General features: G+C 39.9%; 2 protein-coding genes across 2 annotated transcripts; one reads left to right on the top strand and one right to left on the bottom strand.

The window, feature by feature from the left end:
- The first annotated feature begins 2221 nt into the window (after window positions 1-2221).
- LOC121858132 (putative nuclease HARBI1) lies at window positions 2222-14300 on the top strand. Its single transcript, XM_042354360.1, has 4 exons — window positions 2222-2538; window positions 2834-3136; window positions 12825-13229; window positions 13774-14300. Exons 2-4 carry the CDS (start codon window positions 2878-2880, stop codon window positions 14139-14141), a joined length of 1032 nt encoding a protein of 343 aa, XP_042210294.1. The 5' UTR covers window positions 2222-2538; window positions 2834-2877; the 3' UTR covers window positions 14142-14300.
- Window positions 14237-17911, bottom strand: LOC121858133. Its single transcript, XM_042354361.1, has 2 exons — window positions 17746-17911; window positions 14237-15888 (listed from the first exon to the last, which is right to left on the bottom strand). The coding sequence occupies exon 2, from the start codon at window positions 15809-15811 to the stop codon at window positions 15317-15319; it is 495 nt and encodes a 164-aa protein (XP_042210295.1). The 5' UTR covers window positions 15812-15888; window positions 17746-17911; the 3' UTR covers window positions 14237-15316.
- Between the last annotated feature and the right edge of the window lie 3120 nt (window positions 17912-21031).

The following is a 21031-nucleotide window of genomic DNA, read 5'->3' as shown; positions in this document are numbered from 1 at the left end:
TTTATAGATCAAATGGGTCACTTTACTAGTTATGATATTCAGCGTAGTGTATGTGTTCTTGTGCCTCAATGAGTTGGGCCAGTGGATTCCCCTCATCTCTTCCCTCATCCCATTGTAATTTCCCTTGTAATATTTGCACCTTGGCCTGGCCTTATCTTGAACTAGGTAACAGTTAAATCTGAATGACAACACTATGTGGTGACTGGTGCCAACTGGGGCAAGATGTTCCAGTTTGGCCACCATACCCTCCTCATTTGTTATGATGAGGTCTAGTGGCTTGGGTGTTTGCTCCCCTCTGTAATGTATCGGGTCTCTAACATGATGGAACAGAAAATTATCTCTCAGAGTTTCTAAAAAACGAGTAACAGGGTTATTCAAGTCATTTCGGGTGAACTCGTTTTTCCAGTCTGTGTCGCCATAGTTAAAGTACACATGATATGGAGGTGGCTAGGGTTGAGCATTGCTGCAGTGTCTATTAAGGCTCTTAAGTTCCTTTGATTTAGTGGGCCACAGTTTGGGGATCTGTAGATACACCTGACGATAAGTAATTTAATTTTACACCATTTGGACTCTTCAAAAACATCCTCTCCCTGTACTCTCACCTGGCTGACTCTAAGGTCTTGCCTAGCATAGATAACCACACCCCTCTTGCAAGTTTTTTGAGAAAGGATCGTAAATGAGTCATATCCAGCTATACTGAACTCGCATTCCTCTGGGTCAATTCTCCTGGGGCCGGATACTCAAAAACATTTATGGGACTGTATGTCTTTGTTTACCCCGTAACTGGACTTACAGTCTCAGATCGGTATACTCAAAACACAGATGGCATACTCAAAACACAGATGGTATACTCAAAACACAGATGGTATACTCAAAACCAATATTTGACATCGAACTCCGTAAGTTAACGCAAGTAACTTACACCAGCTCCCGAGGTTGTGTAACACTCTCAACCCGGATGTAGTAGTGACTAATTCCCGATTGTATAGAAAATAATAATAATATATGTTGTAATAATGCTTGTTAGACTTGTTTTATCATAGAATAAAGAAGAAAATGTTTTGTACATCAACATACTGAAATATGATATTTCACTTTGTCTTTTTCGTAACTTTTTTGTTGTATAATAAGCGGCTTGAGTGTTTGTATTTGTCTCAGTTTGGAAGAGACGCATCTTTTGTCTTCTTACACATTATAAAGTATTTCTTACCTAAATAGAAGGTTTGTATTGTTCACACTTAGGGTAAAAATATGTTTTATGACTGAGTAAACTTGCAGATAGAACTTATTAATGTTGTATAGCCGTAAATATCCCTCAGTAATGAAAGCCAAATATGAGGTCAAGTGAACATTCCTGCCAAGACTTCGCCTTGTTTTTCTAATATTCAACCAATAGCCTTAGCCTATTTTCTTATGTATATAGAGTATGATAACATGAAAGGCTATAAATTTCCATAGGCTAGCCAAAATTAAATGATATTAGGTGTAAAATATGGATTGCAATTAACTTGATTAATAGGGGCCTATATAACTGCTTTTTCAGTCTTAGGCAAATAAATGTTTAAACATGGGGCCTACTTAGTTTAGTTAGAACATGAGGATTATTTAAATAAGAAATTATACTAATAGGGTATAGGTTAGATAGATAGGTTTGGTTATGTTATGTTATGGTATGTTAGGTTAGGTTAGAGAGTGTGTAATGGTTTTTTGGTGAGCATCAGGCCGTCAGTGAGACACTTTGTCTAGCAGCTACCTTAGGCCTAGTTCCAGACTTTCCTTGAACATTATCATAGGTAGAGTATTAATTTAAGAAAATTTACGGCTAATCCGATATATTTTCAGGTTTTAAATTGTTGTTTCTTGTATGAACTTGAAGACAATTCAGACCAAATGTTCCCAACATTGAAAGGAAAACACCAGGGTCTAAGCTAAATGAGTAATTTAAGAGAAGTGATTTGTCATTTAGGTTAGGCAAGGCTATGCTATCAATAACCAATTTATTTGAATTTGCCCAGAATAAGGCTATCTTAGTATAGCTTATGTGTCTTGTCACAGGCCAACATTATGCAAGGGATTATTTACCTAAATTCTAGTGGGGTAAAACACCTATTACTGTGAGATCTCTGTTAGCCAGAACAATTGGTGAAGAGCACTACCGTGAATGAATGAGTGTTTTCCCGTTAACGAGACAGTTATCACAAATCAAGAAAATATCCCTCATCCCCAGAATGTTTATGGTAATGGAAACATTTTCTCGGTAGTTCCTGCAATTGCCCATTACATCATCTCTCGAACCCAGAAATATATCCCCCATCTCCGGAATTTTCTCGGTTATCTGGGAAACTTTCCTCATAGTTTTCAGGAAAATGTGCCTCTCTGAAAGTCATTTACCTAAGCCGTAAGTTTCCTGCAAAATCATGCTTTGGGAATTAATTTTAGATAAAATTTCAATTACGGCTTTCAGAAAGTTCTGGGTTTCAAGGATTCCGGCTAACGGAGAAGGCTGCTGTTCCTACCAGAAATCAGTTTCAAATGCGAGTATGTGACAGACAAGAGGCAAGAGGATGTCTTTTAAATGCTTTTAACACCCTTATTTACTTTCATAATGAACAATTTCTTTCAATTTTAAATGAATACAGAGATTTTAACACGTGCATTTTTCAGTATTTTACCCCTAAGAGCCAGGCAAAACCTTAAGGCCATAATTTTTGTTTTTTACAGGCATAACCCTTCTATTCTAGGCCTAATGATAAAACTTTGAATAAGTTAGTATCAACATAAAAACAATACTGTAACAAACTTCTAAGCCATTGCATAATTTTTTGTCCTGCAGATTGATCCTGTAACACTTGGACCTCATTTTCCAGTTACCCTGCAATGGAACTTGTTGTAGCTTATCTGCATGATCGAGCTTTACGACGTGAACGAAGGTATCGGGACCCTTTGGATCCCATAAATATAAGCGATGAAAATCTAATTAGATATTATAGGTTTCCTCGATGTGAAATTCTAAGACTGTGTGAAGAGTTAGATCCATTTTTAAGGCGTAGAACGAGAAGATCTCATGCTGTTCCCATACACACGCAAGTGTTAGTTGCCTTAAGAGTTTACGCCAGTGGAACCTTTCAACATGTACTTGTGTAATGGTCATGATAAGAGCTAACCTGAAAACCTTAAGGATTCATATTACGCTCAAACGTCCACAAAACCTTCCGAGTCCCCCAGTGGAAACGTCCCCCGTTTTCTCTGTTTCCCCCGCCTTTGTCTATGGGAGCAGACGCTGTATGCTGGGACCTGTTGCCATCCATTCCTTTGTAATCAATTTAATTCTGCTTTCGATAGCTGAGTCAGAGCATTGTTAGTGAAGATAATAGTAGAGAATGAAAATGAGTTCATAGTCTCAATTTCAACGTCAGAGGGTACCGTAAATTAATTCATCGGAATAGGAGTAGGTGGACTCCCTGGTCTGGTTTGAGTGAGGGCACTTGGGCATTTTAACCGTTAGTAAGTGCCCGTCCCTTCATCCATACAGGTCCCTAACGCAGCCTAGGCCGTGTCTGTAACGTGGATGTTGTATCCACTATGTCTGGGGACATGTCCGAGGTCCAGTAGGATCAGTTACCTACGTGAGACCCGGCCGTCAGACACTTCAGACCACCTATAGCCCCCATAGCTGGCTCGTCTGGCCCTAACGCTCGGTCCACGAGGTGACCCGGGACCACCAAGCCACACACCACTACCAGCCCCCATCATTGGTGGATGAATGTCTACCTCAGTAGGGCTATATTTGTGTGGTGGAATTAACCCACTGGGATCTCCAGAGTTCGTCAGATAGTACTCCATGGTGGCTGGACCCCATGGCTGTTGCTTGAGTATCACTCCTGACGACTGAGTGTTGTAGTGGCAGTTGCTCTAATATGTATGGTGCTAAGTGACTATCCTAGTTGTGCTATTGAGTATGTCCACCCAGTAGGGTTGGAAGTGTATTGATTATGTCCACCCAGTAATGGTGTGAGTATGTTGTGCCTGAGGGCCTAGTACGAGATTTCGTCTGTTAGTACAAACCAATTCTTTCTTCTAATTTCATATTCATGTTTAAATAAACTTTGTATTTGTATAATTGGGTATATTATTTACCTACAGTATTTACCGTTATTTCTTCCCTATTGCTTGATACTATCATTACACCTACCCACGAGCCTCCTATCGTCACGCTACCAATGGTGATATATAAGAGTAACAGGAATTGTTACTGGCACACAGGCCCTCATGAATGGTGGCAGTAGCAGCCCTCATAAATGGTGGCAGCTCAAGCCCTCATAAATGGTGGCAGCTATGGTGATGTAATGAACATAGTATCGAGTTGGGAGGAATGACTGTGATACTGTAGTTTTAACTGAGTTATAACCATTTCTCTGTACGGGTATTTAATAATCATTCCACTGTAACTAATGAGTATTTCAGATTGCTAATGATTTGGTTCCATATTTTTCCGAGGTACAGCGTTTTGTGGTGGTTTGCAGAGAGAGTGAAATAAGTTCAAAGAAATACCTTGGAGTTAGGTTAGAAAAAGTCTTGTTTAAAGTAAAAGGAAACCTGCAACAATAACTTGTAGAGTGTGAATAAGGTTCATTAATAGTGGAAGAATTTTGATATGTAACAATCTGCCCAAATTTTTTTCTGTTGTTAACTCAGTATTACTTACAGACAGTGAATACATGTTTGGGCCGTGGCACTAGTTGTGAAATGTTCCATCGTGGGAGTGCCCAGTGTTTTAATTCTGAGTGCTAACAGAAGCATTGCACTATATGCAAAGGTTAAGTGGATGCTAATTCTGTACTTGTCATATTCTTTAGTTATGTGTTAGGTAGGATATATATTCCATTTACTTAATATCTCGGGGCATTTTACAGTTCCTACTATTAATATTCCTATGTATACGCTATAATTTTAAAGTTATTTTAACCAGGTGCTAACGGGTCATTATTTTGTGTAACGTATGTTATGTGAACTCTAATGCCAGTATACTTTCAGAATACAGTATTATATGTGAGGACCTTATGGTGATACGGTATATGGAAAATGTTATACAAGTGTATGGACCCAGAATTGTGAGTACGGAAATTCGTGAAGTGTTCACGCAGTGTTGCACCATACTGAGTCTGTGAATGGCAAAGTGTCTAAGTGAATTTTTGATGCCATAATATTATCTTTGGGGAGATTAATAATCTGAACAGTAGTTTGAATAGTTGATGCATGGAGTGTTAGTCGTATTGCAGAAAATCCGTACCAGTCCTTGGGTCTTGAGTGAGCCCTGTGCATGTATCGTATTTAAAGTGGGTTATAGTATTGATTTGTTGTAACACAATGGCAGATGCTAACGCAAATAAGGGGACCATGACGGCCAAAGCCGCTGTTGATTTAGCAACAGAAGTCCAAGCTCTTCGGGCTAAACTCGCTGAGTCTATGGATACGATAAGGAGACAACAAGCTTTGCTTGATGAACGGAGGGAAGAACCGGCTGTACCTACTCGTCCTGCCGTGGTTCCACTTTTGCCCCCCCTGCCATGGTTCCACTTGTACCTCCTCCGGCCGTGGTTCCACTTGTACCTCCTCCTGCCGTGGTTCCACTTGTACCCCCTCCTGCCGTGGTTCCACTTTTGCCCCCTACTAACGATATACCCAGCCGACCTCCTGGTCCCCATTACCACCAATACGTTCCGAGGCTGTCCTTGGACGACCTCGTTGGTCTTAACACAGACAACATCTTAACTAAATTCTGTAAGAGAGTAGAATATTGCGCAGTTAGCTCACGGGATAGATGGTATGTAGCTACCGACCGCATGGACCAGCAGATTGAAGACATGGTCCAAGTAGAACTCGGCACCGATGAGGAAAATTGGGATAAACTTAAAGCCACCTTGCGGAAGTTGTTTGTGAAACCAATCCCTCTGGAAGTTGCCTGGCAGGAATTTGCGAGGTTAGAGTACAATTTGGAAGATGATCCCCGGCGCTTTTTGGGCCAAGTTAAATCAGTTCTCACAACCATTTTCCGCCGGTATGGGCCCAGGGAAGGTGAAGAACAAACTTTGAAAGATAAATTGTACCAGAAACTGCCAGAACAGTTGAAAGAGGAGTTGATATCCTATTATTCCCCTTGTTGTCCAGTAGACACGATGGCCGAACAATTGGAGAAACTCCGACATATCTATCTGCGAAGTAACAGAACTGGGTATCCTGGTATCCGCCCAGTTCACAAGCATGCGACCCAAGAACTTCCCATAAGTGAAAGAGCCAGTCGGGCCGAAGGTAACGTAACAGGAGGAGCTTGGGGTACCAGTAGTAAGCGAGATCAACACGCGGTAGCCTTATTTGAAAGTCCTCGTAAAAGGTTAGTTGGAAAGCGACAGGGACCTTACTGTCCATATTGCCGAACACCGAATCATGATACTTCTACTTGCCCCTTAAATCCACCCCCACGTTCATGTTGGGATTGCTTGGAAGTAGGATGTCGGAGAAACAGTCAACGCTGCCCTGGACGCGCCAACCGTCGGCACTATCCAAAATATTGACATAAGGGGGTTCCTTCCAATGTGTCTCCTTGCATTTGGTTTACTGTAAATGAACGTGTCTGTCTTGCTTTAATAGATACAGGTAGTGAAGCCACCTTAATTCAGGAGAGCCTAGTAAAGACTTTGAATTTGCAACCCATCAAACCTTGTAAAGATAGATACCAGGGTGTTACGGGAGATGAGCTAAAAATTAAAGGTAAAGTAGTCATAACAGTACAAGTAACCCCCCAGTTGCAAGTCAGACACCATGCTATTGTGGTGGATGATAAGTACTTTAATGCAGAATTGCTATTCGGAGCAGATCTCCTTGGTAGATTTAGAGTAACCTGGGAACGTAAAAGGAAACTTTTCATTTGGGCAGGCCAGTCACATGAATATGGGAAAGTAGTAATGAGAGATCACATGCAAGGAATCAAATGCGTCAATAGATTGTCATTAAAGCCCGATGTACCTTGTCCACCACAGTTGAAGAGTCTCCATATTGATAGGAAGACTATTGTACGAGGCCACCATGCACCGATCTTATCCATCAAGGTGAAAGTAGAGATAGGTCAAATTCTGAGCATACGATTCACGCATAAAAGTTTCAACCAACAACCAGAGATATGTGTTAGAGTACAGCCAGATTCACGTATATATTTGCCAGTAAGTAATTGTACCGATAAATCAGTGTATTTGAGAGTTGGCACTGTCATTGGCGAATATGAGTTAATCCCAGAGGAGATAATCTCGTATGTTGACACTAAGGGAAATCACTTGGGACATATTCAACAGGTCTATGACAAATTGTGTAAAGTAAAGTCTTCAACTGAATTCTCCCTTTGTGCACCTCATCACCTAGCCATTCAAACAGAAGGGGAGAGGAGATCATCAAACCAAGTAAAAGTAAATGTAGGTGCTGATCAGAGAGTACCATCCTCTGACTGTGTAATTTGTGCCGGAATTCCCAACGGTACAGTAAAGAAGGTAAGACATGTCCAAGAGATTTCCAACAGTATGATACCGGAATGTGACGAAGTAAAAGGCGGAACCACTAGACAAGAGAAGTTAAATGAGTTAATTAGAAACCAACCGTGGAACCATCTAGACCGAGAAATGCGTAAACGTTTGCGGAAAGTAATTCTAGCTCATGATTCCTTATTTGTTTTAGGACCACATGAAATTGGGTCAATTGCTGGTATACCCGCTAACATTCAGCTCGCCAACCCCAATCCTGTCCGAGGACCACAGTATAGACACCCAGAGAAAGCAAAAGAAATAATTAAAGAAATGATAACAGATATGAGGGATCGTAATATCATTGAACCATCGACTGCCGCCTGGTTATCCCCCATTGTTCTGGTAACAAAACCCAACGGTTCAAAGCGTATGTGCTTAGATTTTCGAGCGGTCAATAAGCATTTGAAGGTCGACATACAACCCTTGCCACGAATTGACGAATTAGTAGAGAAAGCTGCAGGAAATAAATATTATGCCACATTAGATTTGAAGGATGCATATTATCAGGTCATCCTTAACGACAGCAGCCGAGATCTAACAACTTTTAGCGATGGGTACAATCTATGGAGGTTCACACGCCTTCCGTTTGGGCTCTCAGCTAGTCCTGCCGTTTTCACGCGAGAAGTAAACCGAGTATTAGCTCCATTAGCAGTTGAAGACTGGGTACGAAACTATCTTGATGATGTAATAGTATGGGCTCCTGACTTCCCCACCTTGTTGCAGAGACTCACCAGAGTATTTGAGAGATTTGAAGAGATGGGTATTAAACTAAACTTGTCTAAATGTCAATTTGGCCATAAGCAAGTTAAATTCTTAGGACATGTAGTTTCAGAGAGAGGCATTGAGCCTGACCCAGAAAATGTCCAGGCTTTGACTGATTGTAAACCCCCAACTAATGTTAAACAAGTCCGCCAATTTTTGGGTATGTGTGGATTTTACCGTAAACATGTTCCCGAGTTTGCCAAAGTAGCTTACCCCCTCACTGAATTAACGAAACAGACTGTTGATTTTGCATGGTCAAATGAGTGTCAAGAAGCATTTCAGAAGTTAAAGCAAGCACTAGCTTCATACCCAGTTCTTGTCAAGGCCGATATTTATAAACCCTTCGAACTGCATAGTGATGCCAGCAATTTCTGCGTAGGCGCTTCCCTTAATCAGATACAAGAAGGTGGCTCTTTACGACCAGTGGGTTATTTTTCTAGAAAGCTAAAGCCGGCGGAAACTCGTTATTCCACCACCGATAAAGAAGCGTTAGGCATTGTATTAGCGTGCAGGTTCTTCCATCATTTTCTTTGGGGTACGCAGTTTACAATTAAGACAGATCACCAACCTCTAACATCCGTCTTTAGAAAGAAAACCAAAAGTCAGCGAATGAACCGTTGGATCTTAGAAATGAGAGATTACGCTTATAACATTGAATATAAACCCGGTAGAGCTAATGTAGTGGCTGATGCATTAAGTCGACCAGTCAGAACCTTGAGAAAAGTCATGCACGACCATGCTGCCGCTCAATTTCCCACACTAGAAGGTTTCACACAGGCAGACTTTGGTAAAGAACAACAAAAAGAACCCAGGTGGCAAGAGTTAAAACAGTATTTAGCAGGAGGTAACATTCCGCAACATAAGTACCCAAAGGCCACCGTTGATAGCTTTGAAGTAATAAATGGAGTATTGTACCTAGTAAAAGAACAACTCGATAAAGCATTGAAGTATTGTCTCGTAATCCCGCAACATTTACGTAAAGCCGCATTAGAGTTGGCGCATGACAATGCCACCTCAGGTCATTTAGGACGGTGGAAGACCATCACCCGAGTAGCTAATTTGTTTTATTGGCCTAACTATCGTAAAGATTGTGTTGATTATGTAGCATCATGCGAGACGTGTCAAAGGTTCAAGGGAACTAAAGGACTTACGCAACGTTGGCAAGAATTACCAGTCGTGAGCAAACCACTAGAACGAATTTCGGTGGATTTGACGGACATGCATTCCGGGATCAATGATTACCGATATGTGTTAACGATCATAGATCATTACTCAAGGTTCGTTAACTTCTATCCATTGCGCACGAAGACAACGCAAGAAGTTACCCGTGAATTTGAAAAGTTTGTTAATGTCTTCGGTAGTCCTACAGTAGTGATTGCGGATAATGGAGGAGAATTTACTGCCGCACAATTCAGGGAGCTCTGTCGATTAACTAACATTCAAGTGTATTTTACCTTGCCTTACCACCCCCGAGGTAACAGTATCACGGAGAGAATGCACCGAACTTTTAAGAACATTTTATCAATAATGTGTGAAGATAACCCGCGTCGCTGGCCACGATTCTTGGGTCCGACCCAATATGCGTTGAACACTTCTGTTCACACAACGACTGGAGTGCAGCCACACTTCGCATTCTTCTCCCGGCATGCACAGAGGCAAGTGGGAATTGAGTTACCAATAATAGAAAACGAGAGTACTGAAGGGTTGAGAGAAGCTCACAAAGTAATTAAAGAAACTTCTGAACGAATGTCTAGAGAATTCCGGAACGTAGCAAACCGAGATAGAGTCAATCAGACAGTACAGCTAGGGGAAACTGTTTGGGTGAGAGATGAAGTTACTATCCCAGGTACCAGTAGAAAATTAAATGCTAAGTGGAAGGGCCCATATACAGTAACTGAAGTAATACGTAATGGTGCAGCGTATGAGTTAACCCACCTTTCAGATGAGACAGAAGTAATTCGACGAGCCGCAGAAAAGGTGAAAAGATGTATCAACAGAGATATGTTTGTCCATGTAAATGACATCCAGGTTCCCCCTAATGATTCTTCCTCAGAATCAGAGCCTGATGAGAGAGATGCTATACGGGATGAGGAGAGAACAGTAGTTGCTCCTGCTCCCCGATTTCCCGTAAGGATGAGAAAACCAGTGGTGAGACTGGATCTTTAAAAGCAGTGAGCTTTAAGTGACCCCCATTGGTTGATAATGAAGTGCACAATCAGTTATAAGTAACTGTGGAAAAGAGATAGGTAAAGAACTGATGATTTTTTTTTATTAAAAGTATTTTGCAGAGGAAGGGTCAATTTGCAGTAAAGACAGAGATTGGAAGATGGATTGGCAGTTATGCAATCATCTGAAGGGTATCTGTTACTAGTATGAGTAAAGATACCAGTGGTGAGTTCTCAAGTTCTGGTTGGTAAGTCCTATGTAGGCTGGGTTGTTGGTATATAGGTGTAGAGTTCGTGACTTTCAGGGAGTATTCGGGCATATAAATATGGTGCTATTACTTCTACATGGCAAATGCCATAAGTACAGACAGTTTTTGGTTTGGTGGTGTTCTCATGAGGACCGTTTCGTTAGCATTGAATTCTTGGGAATACCCGCTCGTTCGGAGTCCCTTGAAGGGTGCTGCCTCTCGCGAGTGCGACATAACTCTTTAGATTAAGGGCAACAAATCATTCCTTTGACTTGATGGGGTCCGTTCGTCTATGTCCTAGCTTGAGAAATCTGTGTTAAATCTCAGTGTGTCCTGTCAGCATTTGACCAATCGCGTAAAAGAAACTTTCATAATCTATGAACATTGAAATTTGAGTTCTGTAAGGAAATTTTGAGTGTGCATTTTATCTACCGATGTGAGGGTGTATTTTGTAACATGTAACACCATTTATTATTATTATTATATGATATGAGGTATCTAACTCAAATCATTATTATTCTATGATGATGTACTTGACCCCATTTATTATTATATGATATGATGTATGTAACACCATTTATTATTATATGATATGATGTATTTACCGCCATTCAGTATTATTATGACATGATGTACCTAACCCCATGTGCTATTATTTTTGGTGCTATTTTGTAATATGTATCCCAATATATTTTTTATGAAGGTGTGTCACATTCTAATTGTATGTTAACAGATTTCCATTTCTTGTACCTAATCCTGACCACCGGTAGGGAATTATTTTTCTATTTTTATTGATATAATTTGTGCAATGTTTGTATGAGGATTTATACTTTATATTAATGATTTAATATGTATGTCACTACTTACGTGTTTTCTGAACGTTACCGCATAATGATGAATCTTGGGGAAGGAGGAAGCTTTGTAATGGTCATGATAAGAGCTAACCTGAAAACCTTAAGGATTCATATTACGCTCAAACGTCCACAAAACCTTCCGAGTCCCCCAGTGGAAACGTCCCCCGTTTTCTCTGTTTCCCCCGCCTTTGTCTATGGGAGCAGACGCTGTATGCTGGGACCTGTTGCCATCCATTCCTTTGTAATCAATTTAATTTTGCTTTCGATAGCTGAGTCAGAGCATTGTTAGTGAAGATAATAGTAGAGAATGAAAATGAGTTCATAGTCTCAATTTCAACGTCAGAGGGTACCGTAAATTAATTCATCGGAATAGGAGTAGGTGGACTCCCTGGTCTGGTTTGAGTGAGGGCACGCGGGCATTTTAACCGTTAGTAAGTGCCCGTCCCTTCATCCATACAGGTCCCTAACGCAGCCTAGGCCGTGTCTGTAACGTGGATGTTGTATCCACTATGTCTGGGGACATGTCCGAGGTCCAGTAGGATCAGTTACCTACGTGAGACCCGGCCGTCAGACACTTCAGACCACCTATAGCCCCCATAGCTGGCTCGTCTGGCCCTAACGCTCGGTCCACGAGGTGACCCCGGACCACCAAGCCACACACCACTACCAGCCCCCATCATTGGTGGATGAGTGTCTACCTCAGTAGGGCTATATTTGTGTGGTGGAATTAACCCACTGGGATCTCCAGAGTTCGTCGGATAGTACTCCATGGTGGCTGGACCCCATGGCTGTTGCTTGAGTATCACTCCTGACGACTGAGTGTTGTAGTGGCAGTTGCCTAGTATTTATGGTGCTAAGTGACTATCATAGTTGTGTTATTGAGTATGTCCACCCCGTAGGGTTGGAAGGGTATTGAATATGTCCACCCAGTAATGGTGTGAGTATGTTGAGCCTGAGGGCCTAGTAATAGATTTCGTCTGTTAGTACAAACCAATTCTTTCTTCTAATTTCATATTCATGTTTAAATAAACTTTGTATTTGTATAATTGTGTATATTATTTACCTACAGTATTTACCGTTATTTCTTCCCTATTGCTTGATACTATCATTACACCTACCCACGAGCCTCCTATCGTCACGCTACCAATGGTGATATATAAGAGTAAAAGGAATTGTTACTGGCACACAGGCCCTCATGAAGGGTGGCAGCTCAAGCCCTCATACTTGGTGATACAGTTGGTCTTACCCAAGCTAGTGTCAGTAGAATTATTAGAGATGTGACCCAAATTCTCACAGAAAGGGCAAGATTTGAAATAAAGATGCCAACAGGTAATGTACAAATAGCAAGAACTGTGCAAGGTTTTGCCAGAATAAGAAACCTTCCAAGAGTCATTGGTGCAATTGATGGAACACACATACCCATAAAAGCCCCAATTGAAAATGAAGGAACATATGTAAACAGGAAGCGATACCACTCTCTCAATGTACAAGTAGTATGTAATGCCGATGGGTTGATCACAAACTACAGCACCAAGTATCCAGGTTGTAAACATGACGCCTTCATCTGGGCCAACTGCTTACTTCGCCGTCGCTTTGAGGCTGGTGATTTTGGTGATAATTATTTGATTGGTAAGTTTAAATGGCACGGTTAAGATTTTTCCTATTTCAGCTAATCAATGTGACTAGGTGGAACATAGGCTCTAATGCTAGGAGGACCTTACTTAACTGCCCAGTACATGATAAATCATTCATTTGTTGAATTAAGGAACGGTACACTTTTACAGCTATGTTTAACCGTGCATATCGACTAAGTTTGACATCACTGACCTTATAAACCTATGCTGAACCTAATAACTTTCCCTAAACCAAGCTATGACACTTGACGGCACATACATAATTAGTGGCCCACACCTAATATCTTTATTTGTCTTACAGTTGGTTGTTGAAAAATGGTTAAAATATTTGTGCTATATTGCTATTTTTATATGGAAGCAAATACATTATGCCTCATTGTTTGGTAATGCAGCTATATAGTTTATATGTTTTTTGCTTATAGGTACAAGAGTGGGCTGAGGGATTAATTCCCCCAAGGGCATTGTAATTTTTTTTTATTATATTTCTTATTGAGCTGTACATTTATTTCTTTATTTTTTAATCACTCCTGTTATTCCAGGTGACAGTGGGTACCCATTAGAGGCATTCCTCATGACACCATTCAGAAACCCCTCAACCCCTGGAGAAGTTAGGTATAACAACAGCCATACCAAAACCCGCGTAGTTGTAGAGCAAACTTTTGGTGTCCTAAAATCACGATTTAGATGCCTTCACCGTTCTGGTGGATCACTTCAATACGATCCTTCCAAATGTGCCAAAATTGTAAATGCATGTTTCCTTCTTCACAATTATTGTTTAATGAGAAGGGTACCACTTCCCCACGACATGGTCGACGATGATGGAGAGATTGACAATCCAGCTGAAGCTGTAGCAGGGACAGGCCAAGCAGTCAGAGCCAATGTAGTCCATAATTGGTTTACTGGATGAATTAAAATCAAATATCAATTCACCAATACATTTTTCCTCTGTTTAAATAGTATTTTTTAGTGCAGTATACAGAGGTAATGCGAATAAAGCGTACATTGATTTAACTTTTATTTTCAATATACTGTACATAATAAAATAAACTTCTTTATAGAAATTAAATGCCTTTCTCTTACCTTAATAGTATATGTACTATATCCTTGAACAAATTTGATTCCAATACAGTATACTTTTAATACTACTAAATACCAAAGGCACTAAAGTTTGTGAAACAAAAAATCCTTACATAAAACATATTTGAGAAATTGAAACAATAAAAAAATATTGCTACTGTTTGCATCTTAAACTACACAATTTGACATGGGTCACCACATCGTTGTGAAATAATAATACAACTACTGTTATTTGTTGCCATTTTTTAGATTTAAGAATGGAATACAGTATAATTTTCATGTCTAGAATTACCTGCATCAATACCCGTAAATTAAAAGAAACTTATAACCCAATACTGTACTACTGTAAGTAATAAAGAAAAAAATAGAATACTCTTTGCTTGTTAAGCTATAAAATGTAACATGAGACAGCACATCCTTATGAAAGAACCAATGCAACAACTTGCGCTTTGGAGACTAATGTGTGTTAAATAGCAGCGATTACAGTAGGCTGTTGGTGAATTTGCACCATTATTTCTGTTTCAACCTACTTGAATCATACTTCGCAAACTACAAACTAATAAATAAAACTCGTTGAACTGGAAATTGACTACGTCTTACAAAATAAAGGAACCTTTAAAAAATAAAAATAAGTACATGAGCCTCTTTTCAAACATATAATTTTGAGTGTGGTCGGAACTTTTACCCAAAACCTGGGTAAACATTACCCGTAGTAGCACTGCAACACATGTTATTAGTTGACAAATGTGTGTCTTTCACTTAACTTCATGATTTTAATGAACTTATGGAGAGCTAAATATTCCTGTTACATTTTCATGACTAGTATAGGCTGCAAGTGAAAGTTACACAATTTTTTAACATGCCGTCTTCCTTCATAACAATCACTCAAAGGAAAATTTATAATAAGTGTTTGATGACTTTTCAACTACGCTATTATCACATTTACCAAAAGTAAAGGACTTACCTAAGTAAACAACTACATATACACATACCATAAACACAGCATCATTGGATAGGATTTTTCGACTGCATAACTCTTGCAATGCATAGCATTGCAGATGCAATGCACTCGGTGTTCGCTACAAGCTGTAAAAAACTGTCCCTCATTTGTGTTTGAACACGAAGCATCTCTCGAAGAAGATCTTCATCTTTTCGGGCAGAAGAGGTTCGTGGCCTCCTGCCACTTCTGATCGTACTTGGCATTGGAGATGAACCCATTTCATCAGTGGAATCACCAGTTACAGTTGACCTAACAGCTGTGGCAGAAGGGGTACTAGACCTACTTCGCTGTTCCGTGGTAGCAGCAATAGGTTGACGAGTATTGCTTGAACTACATGTTTCTACCTCATATGTTCCGGATGATGAAATTCCAGGAATGTTTGTAGGTGCTGAAGTTTCAGGTTCTAAATGCACAATGGGTACTGTGATATCATGTTCCTGTATATCCTCATTCAGAATGAGGGTTATAGAATCATCTTTCTCTTGAACGGGCCGAAACATAAATTCCTCTCGGAAACAACTACCGGTAGCTGTAAACCTAGCTCCTGAGGGTCCGGGGGTTGGTTCTCTTTCTTCTTCTGGAAAGAAATGTAGTATAATAGGTTGATTGAAGTCTATGTTAAGAGTATAATTAAAATATTACACTATTTCCAAATATACAAAAGCTTTTAGGAAAAATGATGGTTTGAAAAATAGTGTTGACCATCTAAATATATTTGTTTAAAATATTTTTAAATCTAAATATCAACTAGGCGTTAAATTTCTTATATTTGCACTTCTCAATTTTGTCCATTAACATACGAGTTATAACAACATTTAATATATAACTTAGGGAAGCAATAAACAAGCTAGAAATGAAACCAACTTACTAGTGTTGTTATTTTTCAAAATTATATAAAAAATCAGTATACTGTACAGTATTTCCAAATCAAGATGTGAAAAAATGTCTCCAAAAGTTTTTTTTAAATAAAAAGAAGGACAGAAAAGAACAAAATATATATCAGGGGGTTGGAAAAGTATTTTGACTGAATTACCATTAATAGGTTCTTCACTTTCAACATCCCCTGGAATCCTTGTATAGAGGCTGGATCTAATAGTTGAAGAATTGCTTCTTCAATTGCAGTGTATGTAATTTCAATTTGGGGGCCGCCACCTTGAAGAGAAAATATAAATAATAACTGTCTTACTGTGAGCTGTGGTTACATACACTATACGCTAACTATGTTATATTTGGCAGAAATCATAGTTACAAAGGAATCTACTGAAATAGTTCCAAACATTATAACCTAACCTATCATTGTAGCTGTAGCCACAAAAATTCTCCTTTATCTATGTCAAAAGTTAATTAGATTTAAGGTAACAAACAATAAATGGTAAAATAAGTCAAAAAAAATAGTCGCAGCCAGAAATTTTCAACCTGTATTAGTTGTAAACTCATAGGATAGAACATCCTTGCCTATAAGCCTAACAAAGTAAAATTTACATATTAATGTATATCAAATATGAATATAAATCTATTGATGAATGAAAATTAACGACATAAAAAACGGAATTCTATGGCAACTTATACATTATGACCTTCATTACCGTCGGAAATAACGTAATTATTAATATGTAGTTTATAACAGTAACCAAACCTACCTAACCTAGCTTCCTTTACCAACGGGAGGCCTCCGCCGCCCTGCCACACAAACTCATATTAACTATCTCTGTTCCACGTCAGTTGCGACACAATGACAAGTGTGTCTTAAAATTGTGTAATCTAGATGATAGGTATAATAAGAAAATCCAAAAGTTGTGGGGAAATTATTAACAGTAGTACAGACTTCCCTGACTACCGGGTGGGAAGATATTGGAAGCATAATGTGTTGTCTAATGGTAGACCCTGCTGCCATATGGCATCACGAAAATTAGGAGCAAGTCTAAGGTTGCTGATCTGACTAAATGTGTCATTTACACACAATTGCAGGGTCGCAATTGTTTCTCGTAATATCGACAACACAACATACATACTGTATATTGATTCTCACTTTTTGTGTTTTCATTTCGGCATTTATGGTTATTTGTTATTAATATTATTATTTATAAAGAGGTATTTTTATTAATAGTACTAAAGAATTATTATTACAGGCCCCGAAGTGGGTCAGTGACTGTGCCTGGGTTGGTTAATCCACGTAAAAAGAAAATAAAAATTTAGGTTGAACGGTAAAGTTTTTACTATTTACTCACACGGAAAACTTCGAAGAACGATATTTCTTTTAATGAATGTGGTCATATAAGGAAAATATGTGTATTCATTCACGATGGAGAGCCACCACACTACTTACTTCCTTGAGTTTACAAACACGTAAAATCGTACCAAGCCTCAGAAAAACCATAGTTAAGTTTGTTTCATATTGTCAATCAATAACCACGCTAACAATATTATGACTTACCTGTTCCACCAGCATATTTCTTATCTTGTGCTGCTTTTTTCTTAACGCTAACACGAAGATCAGAAAACTTCCACCGAATTTCAGTAACATTGCGGGTGACTCTACCAACAGCATTCACCGCATTTAACACTTCACCCCAGGCTGGTTTTTGAGTTGAAGTGTACAACTACTTGAGTCCAACTTCCCTAAAATCATTTCTTTTCGTTTGGCTACCTCAGTCACAAGAGCGTATACTTCAGCCTCACTGAAATTAGGCCGTCTCATCTTGGCTGGTGGTCCTTCCATGTTTACAAAATAATATTACGTGCGTCGCTCTCAGCTGATTTCTCCTTCTCTTGTGATTGGTTGATGATTTTGTTAACTGAGCGTTGATTGGCCAACTAGCATCTACACTGACATCTACCGTCCGACAAGAGAACTTAATTTACAGGGTAAACACTAGAGTTACGAGAACTTACGGAAGTCTTACGGAGCCATAATTAAATTTTGAGTATGCTAAATTTATGGTACTGTAAGGCTTCCACAATATATGGTACTGTATCATGCTGAAAAACGTAACTTATGAGGTGTTTTGAGTATCCGGCCCCTGACATGCACGTCCAGCCATTGTTGTTGTGACGTGATTTATGTGGATTATTTTTCAATGTTGTTAAAGCGTTTATTTATCTACAGTGTGCGAGGGGGGGGGAGGAGGGGTCACTCCTTGTATGTTTGTTTGGAATTAAATTACCTTAAGACGGATTTCAACGGCTAACATCAAAGTTAGATTATAGGTTAGATTATATATTCGTCGATATTTAATATAATTTTGAAGAAGGTTGCAATAAAGTGAACTGGATAGATGTAATAAAACTTGGTAGGTGGGTGTAATGCTGCTGAATTAAGAAGTGATAAAGGCTATGTGAGTATATATGAAAGGCTCTAGGTCACGGCTCTAGGTCACGGGACTAGGTTTACGGTTTTAGTTCACGGCTCTAGTCACGGCTCTAGGTCACGGGACTAGGTTTCCGGTTCTAGTTCACGGCTCTAGGTCACGGGGCTAGGTTTACGGTTCTAGTTCACGGCTCTAGGTCACGGCTCTAGGTCACGGTTCTAGTTCACGGGACTAGGTTCACGGCTCTAGGTCACAGATGTAGGTCCTGACTCAAGGTCACGGTTCTAGGTTACGGGACTAGGTCACGGCACGGCTCTAGGTCACGGCTAAAGGTCGCGGCTCTGTCACGGTTCTAGGTCACGGCTCTTAAATAACAGCTATAGGACACGATGCAAAGTCACGGCTCTAGGTCACGGGACTAGGTTTCCGGTACTAGTTCACGGCTCTAGGTCACGGGACTAGGTTTACGGTTCTAGTTCACGGCTCTAGGTCACGGCTCTAGGTCACGGTTCTAGTTCACGGCTCTAGGTCACGGCTAAAGGTCACGGCTCTTAAATAACGGCTATAGGTCACGATGCAAAGTCACGGCTCTAGGTCATGGCTGTCACGACTCAGGGTCACGGCTCTGTCACGGATATATGTCACGGATCTTGGTCACGGATCTTGGTCACGGCTCTAGGACACAGCCCTAGGTCACGGTTCAAGGTCACGGCTCTAGGTCACGGGTTTAGGTCACGGATCTAGGTCACAGTTCAAGGTCACAACTCTGTCACAGTTCAAGGTCAAAGTTCTAGATCAAAAAACTCTAGGTCACGGCTCTAGGTCACGGTTCAAGGTCACGGTTCAAGGCAAGGTTCTAGGTCACGGCTCTAGGTCACGGATCTAGGTCACAGCTCCAGGTCACGACTCTGTCACGGTTCAAGGTCAAAGTTCTAGATCAAAACTCTAGGTCACTGCTCTAGGTCACGGCTCAAGGTCACGGTTCAAGGCAAGGCTCTAGGTCACGGCTCTTGGTCACGGCTCTAGGTCACGGCTCTAGGTCAAAGACTTTCGACGAAATACCTCATTATCGGGTGGACAGTTTAATTTAACTTTGCCAAAAAATTGGATAATGTCTCCTCATAACCCCACCCTTCCTCTCCTTTACCTTACCTTCCCCCTCTCTCCCTCTCCCCCTCTCTCTTCCCTCTTTCCCTCTCCCTTCCCTCTCTCCCTCCTCTCTTTCCTTTTCCATTTCTCCTTCTCCCTCCCCCTCCCTTTATTCCCTCTCCCTTCTCTCCCACCCCTTCCTTCCCCTTCCTCTCTCCTTCTCCCTCTTCTCCCTTCCCCTCTGCCATCCCCCTATCCATCCCCTTTCTCCTTCTCCCTCCTCTCCCTGCCCCTCCCTTTCTCCCTCCCTTCTTTCCCACCCCTTTCCCCTACCCTCTATCCCATCCCCTTTCTCCTTTTCCCTCTTCCTTCCCTTTCCCTCCTTCCCCTTTCTCCTCCACTCCCCCCCCGTTCTTCCTCCACTCGGCCTCCCTTCTTCTTTCACTCAATAAAATTATTATTAATTATTATTATTATTATTATTATTATTATTATTTCTGCTTCAGTAAAGAGATATAGGAAAGAGGTAATTTTGTCTGTTAAAAAAAATAAAAATAAAAAATTCCAAAGGAAACTCAGATCTTTTGGTTTGATATGCAACACACACTAAAAAATTATTGTTTTTTCTCATGTACTGTAGTGTATATTGTTATGGTGATTCCAAAACTTTGATCCCTTTTTTTGGAGAAATTCATAGAACAAAAATTATAAGCCCTTTAAAATTTTAATGATCTATATAAAAATGTTAACCTAACCTACCTAACTTAACCTAACTGGAAACTGACTTAACTATCATAAAATAAAGTATACTGTCTTTCATATTTTAAAGGTTGGATTAAGGACAAATTCACTTAGGTTAATTTATGGTCACAGTTAATTAGTCAAGTCTGACATATTTCTGTTGTACGTATATCACATTTATTGAATATTCATAATTTCATTATCTTTGAATATCCAAGAAATGTAATATAAAAATAATTCACGGTAAAGGTAGTCATACCTGTGATTACTTTCTACAATTATTACATCTAGCTATAATTGAGTGGAGCATCAAGGTGAGTTAGGTAAGATACAAGGAGTTTAAAGATGAAAATGTATTACGGTCTCTCCTCGACTTACGACGGTGTTCCGTCCCGACGACCAGGTCGTAATACCTCAAATATTGTTATTAAATTTTATCATCAATGACTTCTTTTGGTATTAAACAATACAATTTGGTGCTAATTTTTTCCTCTTATATAAAGTAGCTTTAGTGTATAGGGTGAAACATCAATCATGAAGTGATTGTCATTAGAACTTTATGGGGTCTGAATTTGTAAAAAA

This window comes from Homarus americanus, unplaced genomic scaffold (genome assembly GCF_018991925.1).
Source record: "Homarus americanus isolate GMGI-L3 unplaced genomic scaffold, GMGI_Hamer_2.0 scaffold55499, whole genome shotgun sequence".
NCBI lineage: Eukaryota > Metazoa > Arthropoda > Malacostraca > Decapoda > Nephropidae > Homarus > Homarus americanus.
The sequence above is the reverse complement of the archived record's forward strand: the minus strand, read 5'-3'. Positions and strand labels throughout refer to the sequence as shown.